Source organism: Alosa alosa, chromosome 11 (assembly GCF_017589495.1).
Source record: "Alosa alosa isolate M-15738 ecotype Scorff River chromosome 11, AALO_Geno_1.1, whole genome shotgun sequence".
Taxonomy (NCBI): Eukaryota; Metazoa; Chordata; class Actinopteri; order Clupeiformes; family Clupeidae; genus Alosa; species Alosa alosa.
The window spans coordinates 15,662,692-15,675,275 of NC_063199.1; the positions used below are offsets into that span (position 1 = coordinate 15,662,692).

Below are 12,584 nucleotides of genomic sequence, written 5' to 3' on the forward strand. Positions count from 1 at the left end.
GGTGATTTTGGTGCATGTGTAGCGTAATACTTGCATTGTGGTGTGTAGTCTATAAAATAAATAAACTTTAAGCAGATAAACCTTGTAATTGCTTGGCTGAATACATTGTTAGTAGTGTTCAACGTTGTGAAATAGCCAACAAGTTCAAGGTTCACGGTTGTAGGCTACCTCACCAGTCTCATCTGAGGTAGGAACGAAAGTTCCATCGTTCAATGTTTCCCCCGTGTGTGTGTATTCGTGCACGGATGAATGCAAGCAAACACATCGATTGTTTTCATTGATATAATATTTCCTAAATTAATTTAAAGAACGCAGTGATCTCCCACTATTTTCCGATTGTTCACGGCTGTCTTTCAAGGTACTATTTTGTCGTTGATTAGCAACTCTGATGTGTATTTAGAGGGTTTATTCATACTTGACCAGCAAGCTAACGTTAACTACTAGCTAACCAGATAGCTCGAGTGGCTCTTCGTCTAGCTACCTCTGGTTTTATTGCGGTTAAAATTAGCTGAGTATTTAAATAATATGTAGGACTAAACTAAAAGGAAATTATTTGTTTGCTATGTATTCATCGAGTTGTGTATTTGTGAGTTGTGCAGCGATTACTTGCTATTTGATGCATAATCTTAAGCTTTCTAACAATTCCTGTCAAGTTAACTCCATTTCATTTGGGATGAGTAATGATCTGCAGTGATCAGTGGTTTATGTACATTAAAAGTCACTTTTCACTTGTTGCGCATATAACGTTGCCATGGGTCTATAGTTAAGTTCTTGGTAATGTAACAGTTTGTGTTTTATGCAGATTATTCTTGTGATCTCTGGCAGAGGACGCTGTTAACGTTTTATTTGTCGTTCTACAGACTTTGTTAGATCTGCAGCCCAGTTAAAGTGTGTAAGAGGGCGCGGGTGGGTTGGAAACCATGCCAACGGTGGTCCTGATGGATGCCTCGCTCTCCATGACACGCCCAGTGTCACTGGAGGGCAGCGAGGACTTTCAGAGGAAGAATCTAGCAGTGCACGGGCTCACCATGCTGTTTGAGCACATGGCCACTAACTACAAACTGGAGTTCACAGCATTGGTGGCCTTCTCATCTCTATGGGAGCTGATGGTGCCGTTTACCAGAGACTACAACACTCTTCAGGTACAGACAGCCATCTCAAATGCAGTTCGCAGATGAGTACCTTCACACTATCCACTTGCAAAATGTATAACAAAGCTTTTTTAAATTGTTCTAAGCTGTTTCAAGATCTCAAGAATAGTCCAATTAGTGATTGCGTCAACTGAACCTAAGATAGTTGACTTGAGAGCAGTGTATACATAAACTGTTACCTGTGTTACCTGTGTCTGTCTAACCCTCGCAACCTTCTCTGTCGTCTGTGCAGGAGACCCTGAATAACTTGGAGGACTTTGATAAGACGTGCTTAGAGGCCGCCCTGCAGGGGGTCAGCAACGTCATGCAGCAGGAGTGGGGTAGTGGCTGTCCCTGTCAGGTACTATGGATTACACCCCACATATTCCATGGGCTTGTGAATATTCATTAAAAGCATAGAGACATCCTAGGTTTAAATACAGTCAGTGATTAGGTCATGTTGCCTTCGGCTGATGCCTTTTGAAATGTTAACAGTGAAGTCATTGTCAGGTTGAATGTGAAGTCTAATCCAATACACTTGTCAGATTCAGTTAATTCGGGGATCCCATGGGATCTTCAAAATGAAATAATTTTTAAATTGGTGAATTTGATAAAAAATAAATCAAAACAGTTGAATGTTTTTGAAAATAGATTTAAGTAGACATTCTTTCACACAAACATACAGGCATTTGTGGGCGTTTGAGTTGAAGTTGAAGTTAGAAAGGTATTAAGATCACATAGTAAGGAGGTGGCTCAAGGGTTATAAAGGTACTTTGTTGTCTTTAGTTGTATAATGAAAGCACCGTTTTTATAGCCATCCATGTGTGTTCACTTCTGGCTCCTTAGCTATCATTTTGGTACCTATAACAGGCTATTTGACATCTTAAGAACACTAAACATATTGTAGGTGTCAAATGTTGACGTACTCCAGTCTAGATTTTTTGACGTTAATGACTCCTATGATGTATTGCTATTGTCTATCCAAAGTAAAGTGCCTGTTTCGAAGTTAAACTGATGGTCAAATCAACCAAAAATCCGATATTGTTTGCACCTCCAAATGGTCTGTGACGTAAATTTGTGTAAAAGAATAGGCCACTCTAGGTGTTTAAAATGAAATACTTTGTGTTAGAAAAGGCAAGAGACCATATACTGTAGTCTACCATCACTGTAACATAACTCAAATGAGAAGTGTTGAGAAGTGCTCACGCATTCAAGCCTCTTAAAATTGTTGTCTGTGAGCTTTTGTCAGGTGTGATGCTATAGTAATTAACATTGATCAGTGTGCTGGGTCCTTGTATTTGGCTCTAAATATCTTTGAAAAGTCTTTGTATTTGATGTTGAAGAAGCTGTGGGAACTGTTTTGAACTCTGAATTGCTCGTCATGGTCCTCCAGCTGTCATATGGACAAATTGTGGACAAATGTGCGCTGCCCAGAACAGAGGGCTGTGCTACAAAGCGAGGTAACTGGCTCACCCGGCAACTTTTGGAGTAACCGCTGATCTCTAAAAGAACACTGCACTAAGTAGCTATTGTTTCTAAAGTGGCGTGTAGTTCAGGAATCAGTGGTCAGTCCTGAACAGGGTAAGCCAGTAACCTTGCTTCATAGTGGACCCCTCTGTCTCTGTAAATGGGACACAAAGTGGCTCAGGCCAAGACTATGCACTATTCCAGCCAATCAGTTTGGTGCTCAGACCAAGACATGCACTATTCCAGCCAATCAGTTTGGTGCTCAGACCAAGACATGCACTATTCCAGCCAATCAGTTTGGTCCAGACTTGCAGCCTTTTTGGTTTAATATCAGTGTTGTTTTGATGTTGTCCTTCATCCCCCTGGCCTGTAGGTGGTGCTGGTGACTGATGGATCGCTGGGTATCGGAAGGGGTTCTCTGCGCCACTCCCTGCAGACGCTGAAGCAGCGCAGGGACGACAAGAAGTTCCCCCTGCCTTTCCCTTTCCCCTCCAAGCTCTTCATCATGTGCATCGCCAATGCAGAGGAGGTGCGCTGCCCCTAGCAGAGGCCTACTGGTCACTCTTAGGAGAGAGATGCAAACACTGGGATGGAATGGGCACTCAGGGTGGCTTCACTACATGAACCCCAAACACCATTGGAGCCACTGTCTTTTATTTACATAGGATGCATTACTGCAGACTTTTGCATGGCTCTGCAGTCTGCTCAAAACTGTTGGCACTGCAGAATGTAGGGGTATGAGTGACTCATCTCTGGAGAATAAGCTTTCCATGCTCTTCATTAAAACAAGTTGTGACTCAGATTGAAAACTTAACACAGAAGGGTAGACTTACACAAATCTCAGCAGTGTGTGTGTGTGTGTGTGTGTGTGTGTGTGTGTGTGTGTGTGTGTGTGTGTGTGTTTCAGCTCCAGGAAACAGATGCCATGGACAACCTAGAGCAGCTGATCAGCCTCAACGAGGGAGATGGACAGATCTTCACCATGGAGGGCCCACTCTGTCTAAAGAGTGTCCAGTCCATGTTTGGGTTAGTGTGTGTGTGCGTCTGTGCGTGCGTGCGTGCGTGCGTTTTCATTTGACTATACACTATGCTGTACGTGCCCGTGTGCCTATTGACATTGTGCCAATCTGTTTACAGCTGGTTGATGGATGTAGCACTAGTGTGTTGATCTCATTGTTGATCTCAAGATTTGCATGATGCCGAGTGGACCTGTGTGTGTGTGTGTGTGTGTCTGTTTGTTTGTTGTAAGTGTTGTTTTCCTGTGTGTTAAAAGTGTTCTGTGTGTTCTGCTTGTTTGTGTGTGTGTTTTTTTTGGCTGATTGTGTTTGCTTTTTTCTTTTGTGTTTGTTTTTACAGGAAGTTGATTGACCAGGCATACTCTCCATTCCATGCAGTGTTGCATTGTGGGAACCTGTCCTCTGACGTGCAGGTGTTTCCCCGGCCAGAGCCCATGATTTTGGATGAGGAGGTGGACCCCATCCCCAAGGCAGTCCAGACAGGTGTCCAACTCTTACTTTCTTTCTTTCGTTGTGAATTCAAATGTGTGGTTTTTCATAACAACTGCATATTTCCATTCATGCATGCTGTTATTTGATGGCTCACGGGTGTTCACGGATCACTGTTTTTTTCCAGACTTGGAGATCGTTGGGTTCATAGAGATCGGAGACATCGCCAGCCCTCCAGTGATCTCACGGCATCTGGTTCTGCCCATAGCTGTGAACAAAGGTGAGAGTCGGAGAATCTAAAGACTGTCCAGATGGCGCGACTAATATAAGTATCGAAGAATGTGTGAACACATTTCAAAGCTCTCTGTGTGTATGTGTATGTGTGTGTATGTGTGTGTGTGCATATGGTTTTTCTGTCCTCAGAAGTTGATGAGGTGGGCACAGGAAACACTGATGATGTGGATGAGGAAAGCTCCGCCAATCAAATGGCTGGAAAGAGCCCAAACTTCTGCGTACTTCTGCACGGCAGTCTGAAGGTGGAGGGGATGGTGGCGCTAGTGCAGCTGGGGTGAGTCTGTTTCACCATCCACAGACACCAGACTCACCATCTACAGACATCAGACTCACCATCCACAGACATCAGACTCACCATCCACAGACATCAGACTCACCATATGGGATTTCAAAAAACCAATAAATATACCGATAAATCGTTTTTTGGATTTATCAGTCGGACTCTAGTATGTATTTCAAGTAGGCTACCAGACTAACTACTTATGGTTTGCAGTTATAGACTTAGTTGAACTGACACGTATTAACCCACTAGAAACATAATTTGACAAATGTGTAGCCCTAACTCTTCAGTGTTAGGGCTACTTCAAAATTACAAACCCTAGACCTATCAATCCCTGTCATGATAGCTTCGTATTTACTGATCTATTGATGTTTTCTGGAGTTTTCACCTCTCCTCTCCTCTCCTGTCTTCTCCTCTCCCTCTCCTCTCCTCTCCTCTCCTCTCCTGTCCTCTCCTGTCCTATCCTGTCCTGTCCTGTCCTGTCCTGTCCTGTCCTCTCCTCTCCTCTGGTAATCTCCCAGGCCGGAGTGGTACGGGATGCTGTACTCGCAGGCGGACAGCAAGAAGAAGTCCAACCTGATGATGTCTCTGTTTGAGCCAGGCCCGGACCCTCTGCCCTGGCTGGGGAAGATTGCACAGCTGGGTCCCACCTCAGGTAAGGCCTGCCCAGTTAAATCAACCCATCTATTCCCAGTTCAAGCAACCCAGCTATGCCAGTATGGATGCTTCTTCACTCAAACTGACCACTACCAGACATCCTCAGCCAAAAGCACTGCTTATTTCACTGTCAGAAATTGGAATATGTCATCAAGACTGGTCTCTCTGTATATGTGCTCTTGTGCTGTATGTGCTGTTTGTCAAACAATCTGTGTCTTTAAACTCATCACTATCTAAAATGTTCAGCGGACATCAGTGGTTACCCTCCCTATAATAGGAAGGGATCATGTCTTACTTCACTGCACTACACTCAAAGATCTTCTTCAATGTGTCAGCTTCCTCTTTTTGGATTTAAAGCGGCACTGCAACCTTCATAACAGTTGACTGATTTTAGCTGCATTCCATACAGATCTTTTCTAGGTTCGGTAACTCAAATATTTTGACTTGGTGTCATGCTACACCAAGGTTAGGATGTCAGTGGTTATATTTCCAAGGGACCACTGCAAGTGATAAAACACATCTCCATTATCACTACAAAACAAAAACCCTTAGTTTCACCCCTTACAAATGCCATACTTTTGACCTTAAAACCCTTCTATATTTAAGTAGTTTTTAAGTAGAAATGTGCATAGATTAAAGAGAAAAGCCTACTGAATTTACCCCTTACTTTTTGATTTTAAAATAAAATTAAGATATACTTAAATTGTCCTTAATTATCCCCTTAATCACAACAAATAAACCCCCTGACTTGACACCTTAAATGTAGATTAAGGGGTCACACCTTAAAATGGCATATAAAGTCAAATTAAGGGCCTGATTAACAAATTAAGGACCACTTAATTTAAAATGGCAATGTTTTGGTATGTTGTCAGGGGTAATATAAAGTAAATTTGAGTACATTATGTTTCGTAGTGTATTCAGTAGCCACGTCTCTGCTGGGTTTAACACTTGATAGTAGTCTGCCTTTAAAGTCTATTTTTCCCCCTCTGGGTTTTAATTGTCTAAAAAATGACGGTGAGGCTGACGTGTGAGACTTGTTGCTTCAGTTGGACTAGAGTCTCTCAGCAATATGACATTCTGATAGCACACTGTACTGAGTGTCTCTAGACAAAGGCCCTCTCTGTGTCAATAAACAGATAAACATTTGCATACCGAATCATCACACCCACCCACACACACACACACACACACACACTCACACATACACCCCCCACACACACACACACACACGCACATACAAGCCGCATAAACCTCTCTGGTCTGATTATAACAAGGGCCAGCATGTTTACGTGTTCCAGTTGGTGTAAACAGTGACATACATTTGTTTAATACAAGCCAACTGGTTTTGCAACTCTGTGTTGTCGTCGTCCCCCCCCCACCCCTCCCAGATGCGGCCGAAAACCCCTACGGTGAGGACGACAGCAAGAGTCCCTTTCCCTTGCAGCCCAAAACCAAACGCAGCTACGCTCAGAACGTGACCGTCTGGATCAAAGCCAGTGGCCTGCAGGTACGCCTGGACTCGGCACATGATCTCCTCCTCTGGTGATGTCACTTCCCCCGTGGTGTAAGACATATACTCTGACCTCTGACCCTGTTTTCACTCACTCACAGACAGATGTGCAGAAGATCCTTAGAAATGCACGCAAGTTACCCGAGAAAACACAGACTTTCTACAAGGTTGGTTTCTTAGTGAAGTTGCACTGGAAACAGCAGGTTCAAAACATATGCTCATATACAAGACTGTGCTACTGTTAGTCTTGGACACATGTTTTTTATTGTGTTTGTGTGTGTGTGTGTGTGTGTGTGTGTGTGTGTGTGTGTGTGTGTGTGTGTGTGTGTGTTTAAGTATACTTTCCGCGTCTCTGTTTATGTTTTTGGTAACTCTTTATTTTAATGTGTCGCTGTTACAGTGTACCTACCTAATTAGGTACAGTGGTACAACCTGTGTAACAACATGTACTATCATTGTACTTGCATTATGTATTTGTGGGTACCTACATATAGTTGTTACATTGTAATACTGAGTGCTTTTACAAAATGTTGCCAATTTGCCTAAATTTTCATCAGAGGCAAAGAGCTGACCTGAGACCTGCTGGATAGGGTAAATCTGGTCATGATAGATTTGATATACAAACCATTCTTAGCTCCAGTCAAGGCCTCATTGTCTTCAGTGTACATGTAACAGCTGTGCTGCTACAACCTTGTTACTTTTTGATACAGTGGAATAAACCTATTAAGTGTACCAGTTAATTACTTACATGTACATATGACATGTATGTTGTGTCTTCGATGTCTTGGAACAGGTCTACTAATTCACTACATAGTACATATATCAATTGTGTTGGTACACACAAATACATAATGCAAGTACAATGATAGTACCTGATAGTACATGTTGTTACACAGGTTGTACCACTGTACCTAATTAGGTAGGTACACTGTAACAGCGACACATTAAAATAAAGTGTTTTTTTTGGCATGTGTCTGTTTATGTATTCTTTGAGTGTGCGTGTATATGTGTCTGTGTGTTTATTTATTCTTTGCATGTGTGTGTCTGTTTATGTTCTTTGCCTGAGTCTCTGTGTGTGTGTGTCTATTAATTATTTGCATATTATTATGTATTAATTATTTGCAAATTTTTTGTGTGTGTGTGTGTTTATGTATTCTGTGTGTGTGTGTGTGTGAGTTTATGTATTCTGTATGTGTGTGTGTGTGTGTGTGTGTGTGTGTGTGTGTGTGTGTGCTCATGTATTCTGTGTGTGTGTGTGTGTGTGTGTGTATGTATTCTGTGTATGTGTGTGCTCATGTATTCTGTGTGTGTGTTTGTGTGTGTGTATGTATTCTGTGTGTGTGTGTGCTCATGTATTCTGTGTGTGTGTGCTCAGGAGCTGAATCGGCTGCGGAAGGCGGCTCTGGCCTTTGGCTTCTGGGAGCTGCTGAAGGGCGTGGCCGAGCTCCTGGAGAGGGAGTGTACGATGCTGCCTGACTCCGCCCACCCCGACGCGGCCTTCCAGCTGTCCCACGCGGCCCAGCAGCTCCGGCTGGCCAGCACCGGAGACTCCCAGCAGGCCGCCTTCGACCACAACATCACCCCCATGCTCACCGACTTCTCCAGCGGAGGGGACCGGATGTAGGGGAGGGGACGATGGGGCAGGGGCTTCTCTCTCTGAGCATGCCCAGACAAAGACCCTTTCCCTACAGATTCCATCAGTACCCATACGCACGCCGACTTCTCCGGAGGGTTGGGGAGAGGATGGTGGAAGAAGAGGACAGGAAACTCAGGCACTCAGACTTGTCCTGAAGGGATATGGGGTGGACAGAACAGATGTGATGTGGAACACCATGTCCGCAGTGGAATACACTCCCCACCAGCCAACCCCTAAGCACACCAGATTACAAACCACGGTCATCTCTCTCCCTCACTTTGAGCATGCCCAGTGTTCTCTTCTCTCTGAGCATGCCCAGTGTTCTCTTCTCTCTGAGCATGCCCAGTGCTCTCCATCTCCTTCGCTCTCTGAGCATGCCCAGTGTTCTCCATCTCCTTCTCTCTCTGAGCATGCCCAGTGCTCTCCATCTCCTTCGCTCTCTGAGCATGCCCAGTGCTCTCCATCTCCTTCGCTCTCTGAGCATGCCCAGTGTTCTCCATCTCCTTCGCTCTCTGAGCATGCCCAGTGCTCTCCATCTCCTTCTCTCTCTGAGCATGCCCAGTGTTCTCCATCTCCTTCTCTCTCTGAGCATGCCCAGTGCTTTACCTCTCCCTCTGAGCATGCCCAGTGCTGCCCTTAACTGTGAGCATGCCTAGTGGGACATATTGACCTCAGCATCATCCCTTGATCCACCTCAGAAGCTGGAGAGATGGTGTTTGTCTGAGTGTGCCTAGTGGAAGAGCCTGACCTCTGGTGGCTCAGTTTATATTTTGTCTGTGTTGCATCAAACAGCAGTCTAATCATTGCCTCAATCAAGACAAAAGGAGTGAACTTTGAAGTGTTCTTGACCATAACTTGAGATATCCTCTTCAAAACAAACATTTTTTTATGACACACATACTTCCCAGCTTGTCATTCTGTGCCAAGGATTTTTAAAGTCTTGCAAGAGATTTGTACATAACATTTTTTAAAAAACAAGACAAAAAAGCTCTAAATAAAAAGATGAATTTCCTCTTTTGGAATAACCTCTCTGGGGTGTGTGTTTGTGTGTGCTTTTAAATAAACTCTGGAAGCGGAGTACTTGCTTTAAATATTTATTTGAAACCAAGTTATTATTAGCATTATGTTCTTCAGCAACATCTAGACACATCAAACATCTGTTATGGTAAATAAACAAAACATTGCTTCAGAGTGGGCTTTCTGCAAACTCCTTCACTGCCACTTTCCCTGAGGTTCCAGCTCTCCTCTTCTCGGTGGGTCGGCTCGCTGGACAGTAGGAGAAGTAAATATGACCGCTCCGGTTCTCATCTCTGACCAACCCCGCCCCGCCAGCTGAGGTTCTCACACACCACACTGTTCAGGTGTACATTTCCTGTGCCAGGCTTGTCCTCCTGTTCAAGTATGTGATGTTTTGGGTGTTTTTTTCTGTCCTCATTTCCACTGTGTTTTTGTGTGTGTGTGGTTTGTGTTGGAAGTGAATAGGTTTTGAAGCTTAAGAGAACTGTATCTGGATTAAAACCAATCATAATGCACTTCTGTTGGTTTGTTTTGGGCTGGGTAGCGAGGTACGTTTAGAGTACTGGTCCCTCAGAGAGAGATGTGGGGTGGGGGGCGTGCAGGTGATGTCATAATGGACGGAATGGGGAGGGAGGAAGGAGAGGTGGATGGATGATGGAAGTACAGTGTTGGAGCTCTTTATGTCTGGAGCGCTCAGTACGGTTTCCTCTTCTTGGTGCGCAGCTGCTTTCTCCTCTGCTTGTACAAGTGGCGGAAGTTGAGGAAGAGTCCTGCAAAAGAACAATAAATAGCAACCAATCAGAGCTCTGTAAGGGGGCTGTCAGAGAGGATGCCTGTCTTAGTGCAATAAGGGATTGTGGGAAAGCACGTTTCTAAGATTGTAAGCTCAGGTGTGCTGTTCCAGCTGTTCTTGATGGGTTGTCAGGCTAGGGAATTTAAAGGCCAGATTGGAGTTCTATGTAGATTTGTTTCACTGGAATCCAGCTGCTTCCTCTGGGTAACCTTAGAAATGGTAGGACCAAGATAAATCCTAACTACTAGGGAGAATGCTTCAATTTACAAACATACAGACCAGTATGACCGGTCTCTGCATTGATATATCCGTGCGATTCTAACACAGTTGTGGTACGATTCAATATAGTTCTACTTCCTCTTGCCTCATTTAGGCCCTGTTCTCAAGGGTTCTCAGGAAATTATGAAGTGAGCCACTTCACTAAACAGACTGACCACCGTTTGCTGCCGTTAAGTAAGTGGCCAAAAAAATCATTCAAAGCAAGGATGGAAATGTACAGCCACCAGCCAAATGCTAGTAGAATATAAAAGTGGCTGGTGCTTTCAGACACAAAATAGTGATTTACCATTGAGTGGTTAGTAAAGTGACCATATAGCTATGAGTGGCTAGTAAAGCTACCATATAGCTATGAGTGGCTAGTAAAGCTACCATATAGCTATGAGTGTATATCTATGAGCGGCTAGTAAAGCTACCATATAGCTATGAGTGGCTAGTAAAGCTACCATATATCTATGAGTGGCTGGTAGATGTTCACATTGTACCAAAGTTAATTTTCAGCCCTGACCCAAACACTCATCACTATGGGTGCCCTTTATTAGCAATGCCCCCAGCCTCCAACACCTACCTAAGAACATGAGCACCAGGTAGAGGTGCAGAACGTAGGAGAAGCTCAGCCTGGAGCCCAGGCCTTTGGGCAGTGGGATACTCAGCAGCTTGGTCTCATCAAAGATGGGCATGGACTGGATAACGGCCACCGCTGCAAAAGAACGAAGGAGACCAAAAGATGAGACACGTGTCATCTCATTCCACTCGCAAGTTTTCATCAACCTGAAACGCCTCAGACTAGATATATGAGACATTCGTTCATTCATTCAAGAGATCTATAGTGGAGGTATATCTTTTTAAGGTGTTAGCACCCTGTGCTACCATTTGAAACAGCATAAACCTGAGTAACCTTTGCTGCAAGATAACATTGCTCAGAAGGTAACTCACCCTCTGCGATCACCCCCAGTGGATACAAAGGGATCCAGATGGTGTATCGGAGCCAGGTGAGTAGCTTCCACTTGGTGTCGATGCACGCCAGCATGTAGAACGGATACCTAGACACAGCGGAGGGAGGAGAACACAGACAGTAATGTCCATTTGTTCACATGAGAAGTTCAGTTCAGAATGTACACAGCAGGTTAAGTCAACGAGCTATGACGTCTCTAATTAGACGAGACACGCAGGGATCATCACATCCAAAGCCAAAAAGCCGTAACTTCCTATTCCTGAGAGGAGAATGCAGAAATTGCTCTGTGCTTCGGTATATCGTGTACATAATTTCCCCTGGGGATCAATAAAATATCTATCTGGTCTATCTATCTATCTATACCCACAGTAACAGGAAGTGTGTCAGGCTCACCTGACAATCTCAATGGAGCTCCACAGGTAGAAGACGAAGAACACCACGGGCTTGTTCTGCATGTCATCCAGAGACCCCAAGATGATAAAGAGGATGAAGTTCCTCCCAAACACCTTCAACACAAAAAAAAACACACACACATCATTCAAACAACACACTCTCTATTTCAAGAGAGAGAGAGAGATAGTCTGAAACTGCAGAGTTATCTTGCCGAGGAACGTTTCCGCAACGAACCTGAATCATGGGAGGAACAATGCCAGTCTTGACCAGCCCCACGGCTGGGTTCATCACCTCCAACACGGCCAGGAGCTGGCAGAAGAACATCATGTCAGCGATGGTGTGGAAGGTATCATAAAAGGAATCTGTCAGAAAGAAAGGCAGGAGTAGAAAGAGACGGAGATTTGAATTTGAGTTTGAGTTTGAATTTGGTTACCATATGACCGCACAGCCAAACCGCATGCAACACCCATCCCCCAACACACACACACACACACGCTACCATAAAAAGCTTTCAGAAAGATTTGCATGATGATGCAGATGTAGCCCTTATCAAAGAACAAGTCAGAGTTGTTGACACAGAATGTCAGTAGTCGACAGTGTCTTTGTTACAGAACACAAATTAATAAGGTGCTACAGACACAGAGAATGTCAGTTGTTGACACAGAAAATGTCAGTTGTTGACAGTGTCTTTGTTACAGAACACAAATTAATAAGGCACTTTCATTTAGTTT

At 44.1% G+C, this 12,584-nt stretch overlaps 2 protein-coding genes across 2 annotated transcripts in view; one reads left to right on the forward strand and one right to left on the reverse strand.

Annotated features, from left to right (window-relative positions):
- Positions 1-213: 213 nt before the first annotated feature.
- Positions 214-9,444, forward strand: ints14 (integrator complex subunit 14). Its single transcript, XM_048257665.1, has 12 exons — positions 214-358; positions 861-1,142; positions 1,384-1,491; positions 2,971-3,126; positions 3,505-3,623; positions 3,954-4,096; positions 4,230-4,322; positions 4,466-4,610; positions 5,138-5,271; positions 6,662-6,780; positions 6,885-6,950; positions 8,159-9,444. The coding sequence occupies exons 2-12, from the start codon at positions 921-923 to the stop codon at positions 8,405-8,407; spliced, it is 1,554 nt and encodes a 517-aa protein (XP_048113622.1). The 5' UTR covers positions 214-358; positions 861-920; the 3' UTR covers positions 8,408-9,444.
- Positions 9,445-9,497: 53 nt separating this feature from the next.
- hacd3 (3-hydroxyacyl-CoA dehydratase 3) overlaps positions 9,498-12,584 on the reverse strand; it is a 5,759-nt gene continuing 2,672 nt past the window's right edge. Inside the window, exons 5-9 of the mRNA XM_048257232.1 lie at positions 12,088-12,255; positions 11,854-11,966; positions 11,442-11,548; positions 11,074-11,205; positions 9,498-10,206 (exon numbers count right to left, since the gene is read on the reverse strand). Of these exons, the coding sequence (XP_048113189.1) occupies positions 10,130-10,206; positions 11,074-11,205; positions 11,442-11,548; positions 11,854-11,966; positions 12,088-12,255 (597 nt within the window). The 3' untranslated portion in view covers positions 9,498-10,129. The remainder of the gene's footprint in view (positions 10,207-11,073; positions 11,206-11,441; positions 11,549-11,853; positions 11,967-12,087; positions 12,256-12,584) is intronic.

Excerpts from the sequence above, each read along its gene's own strand:
- ints14 (XM_048257665.1), top strand. The coding sequence starts at position 921 with ATGCCAACGGTGGTCCTGATGGATGCCTCGCTCTCCATGACACGCCCA. Across the intron at positions 1,143-1,383 it reads GAGACTACAACACTCTTCAG|GAGACCCTGAATAACTTGGA; the intron begins GTACAGACAGCC and ends TCGTCTGTGCAG. Across the intron at positions 4,097-4,229 it reads CCCCAAGGCAGTCCAGACAG|ACTTGGAGATCGTTGGGTTC; the intron begins GTGTCCAACTCT and ends GTTTTTTTCCAG.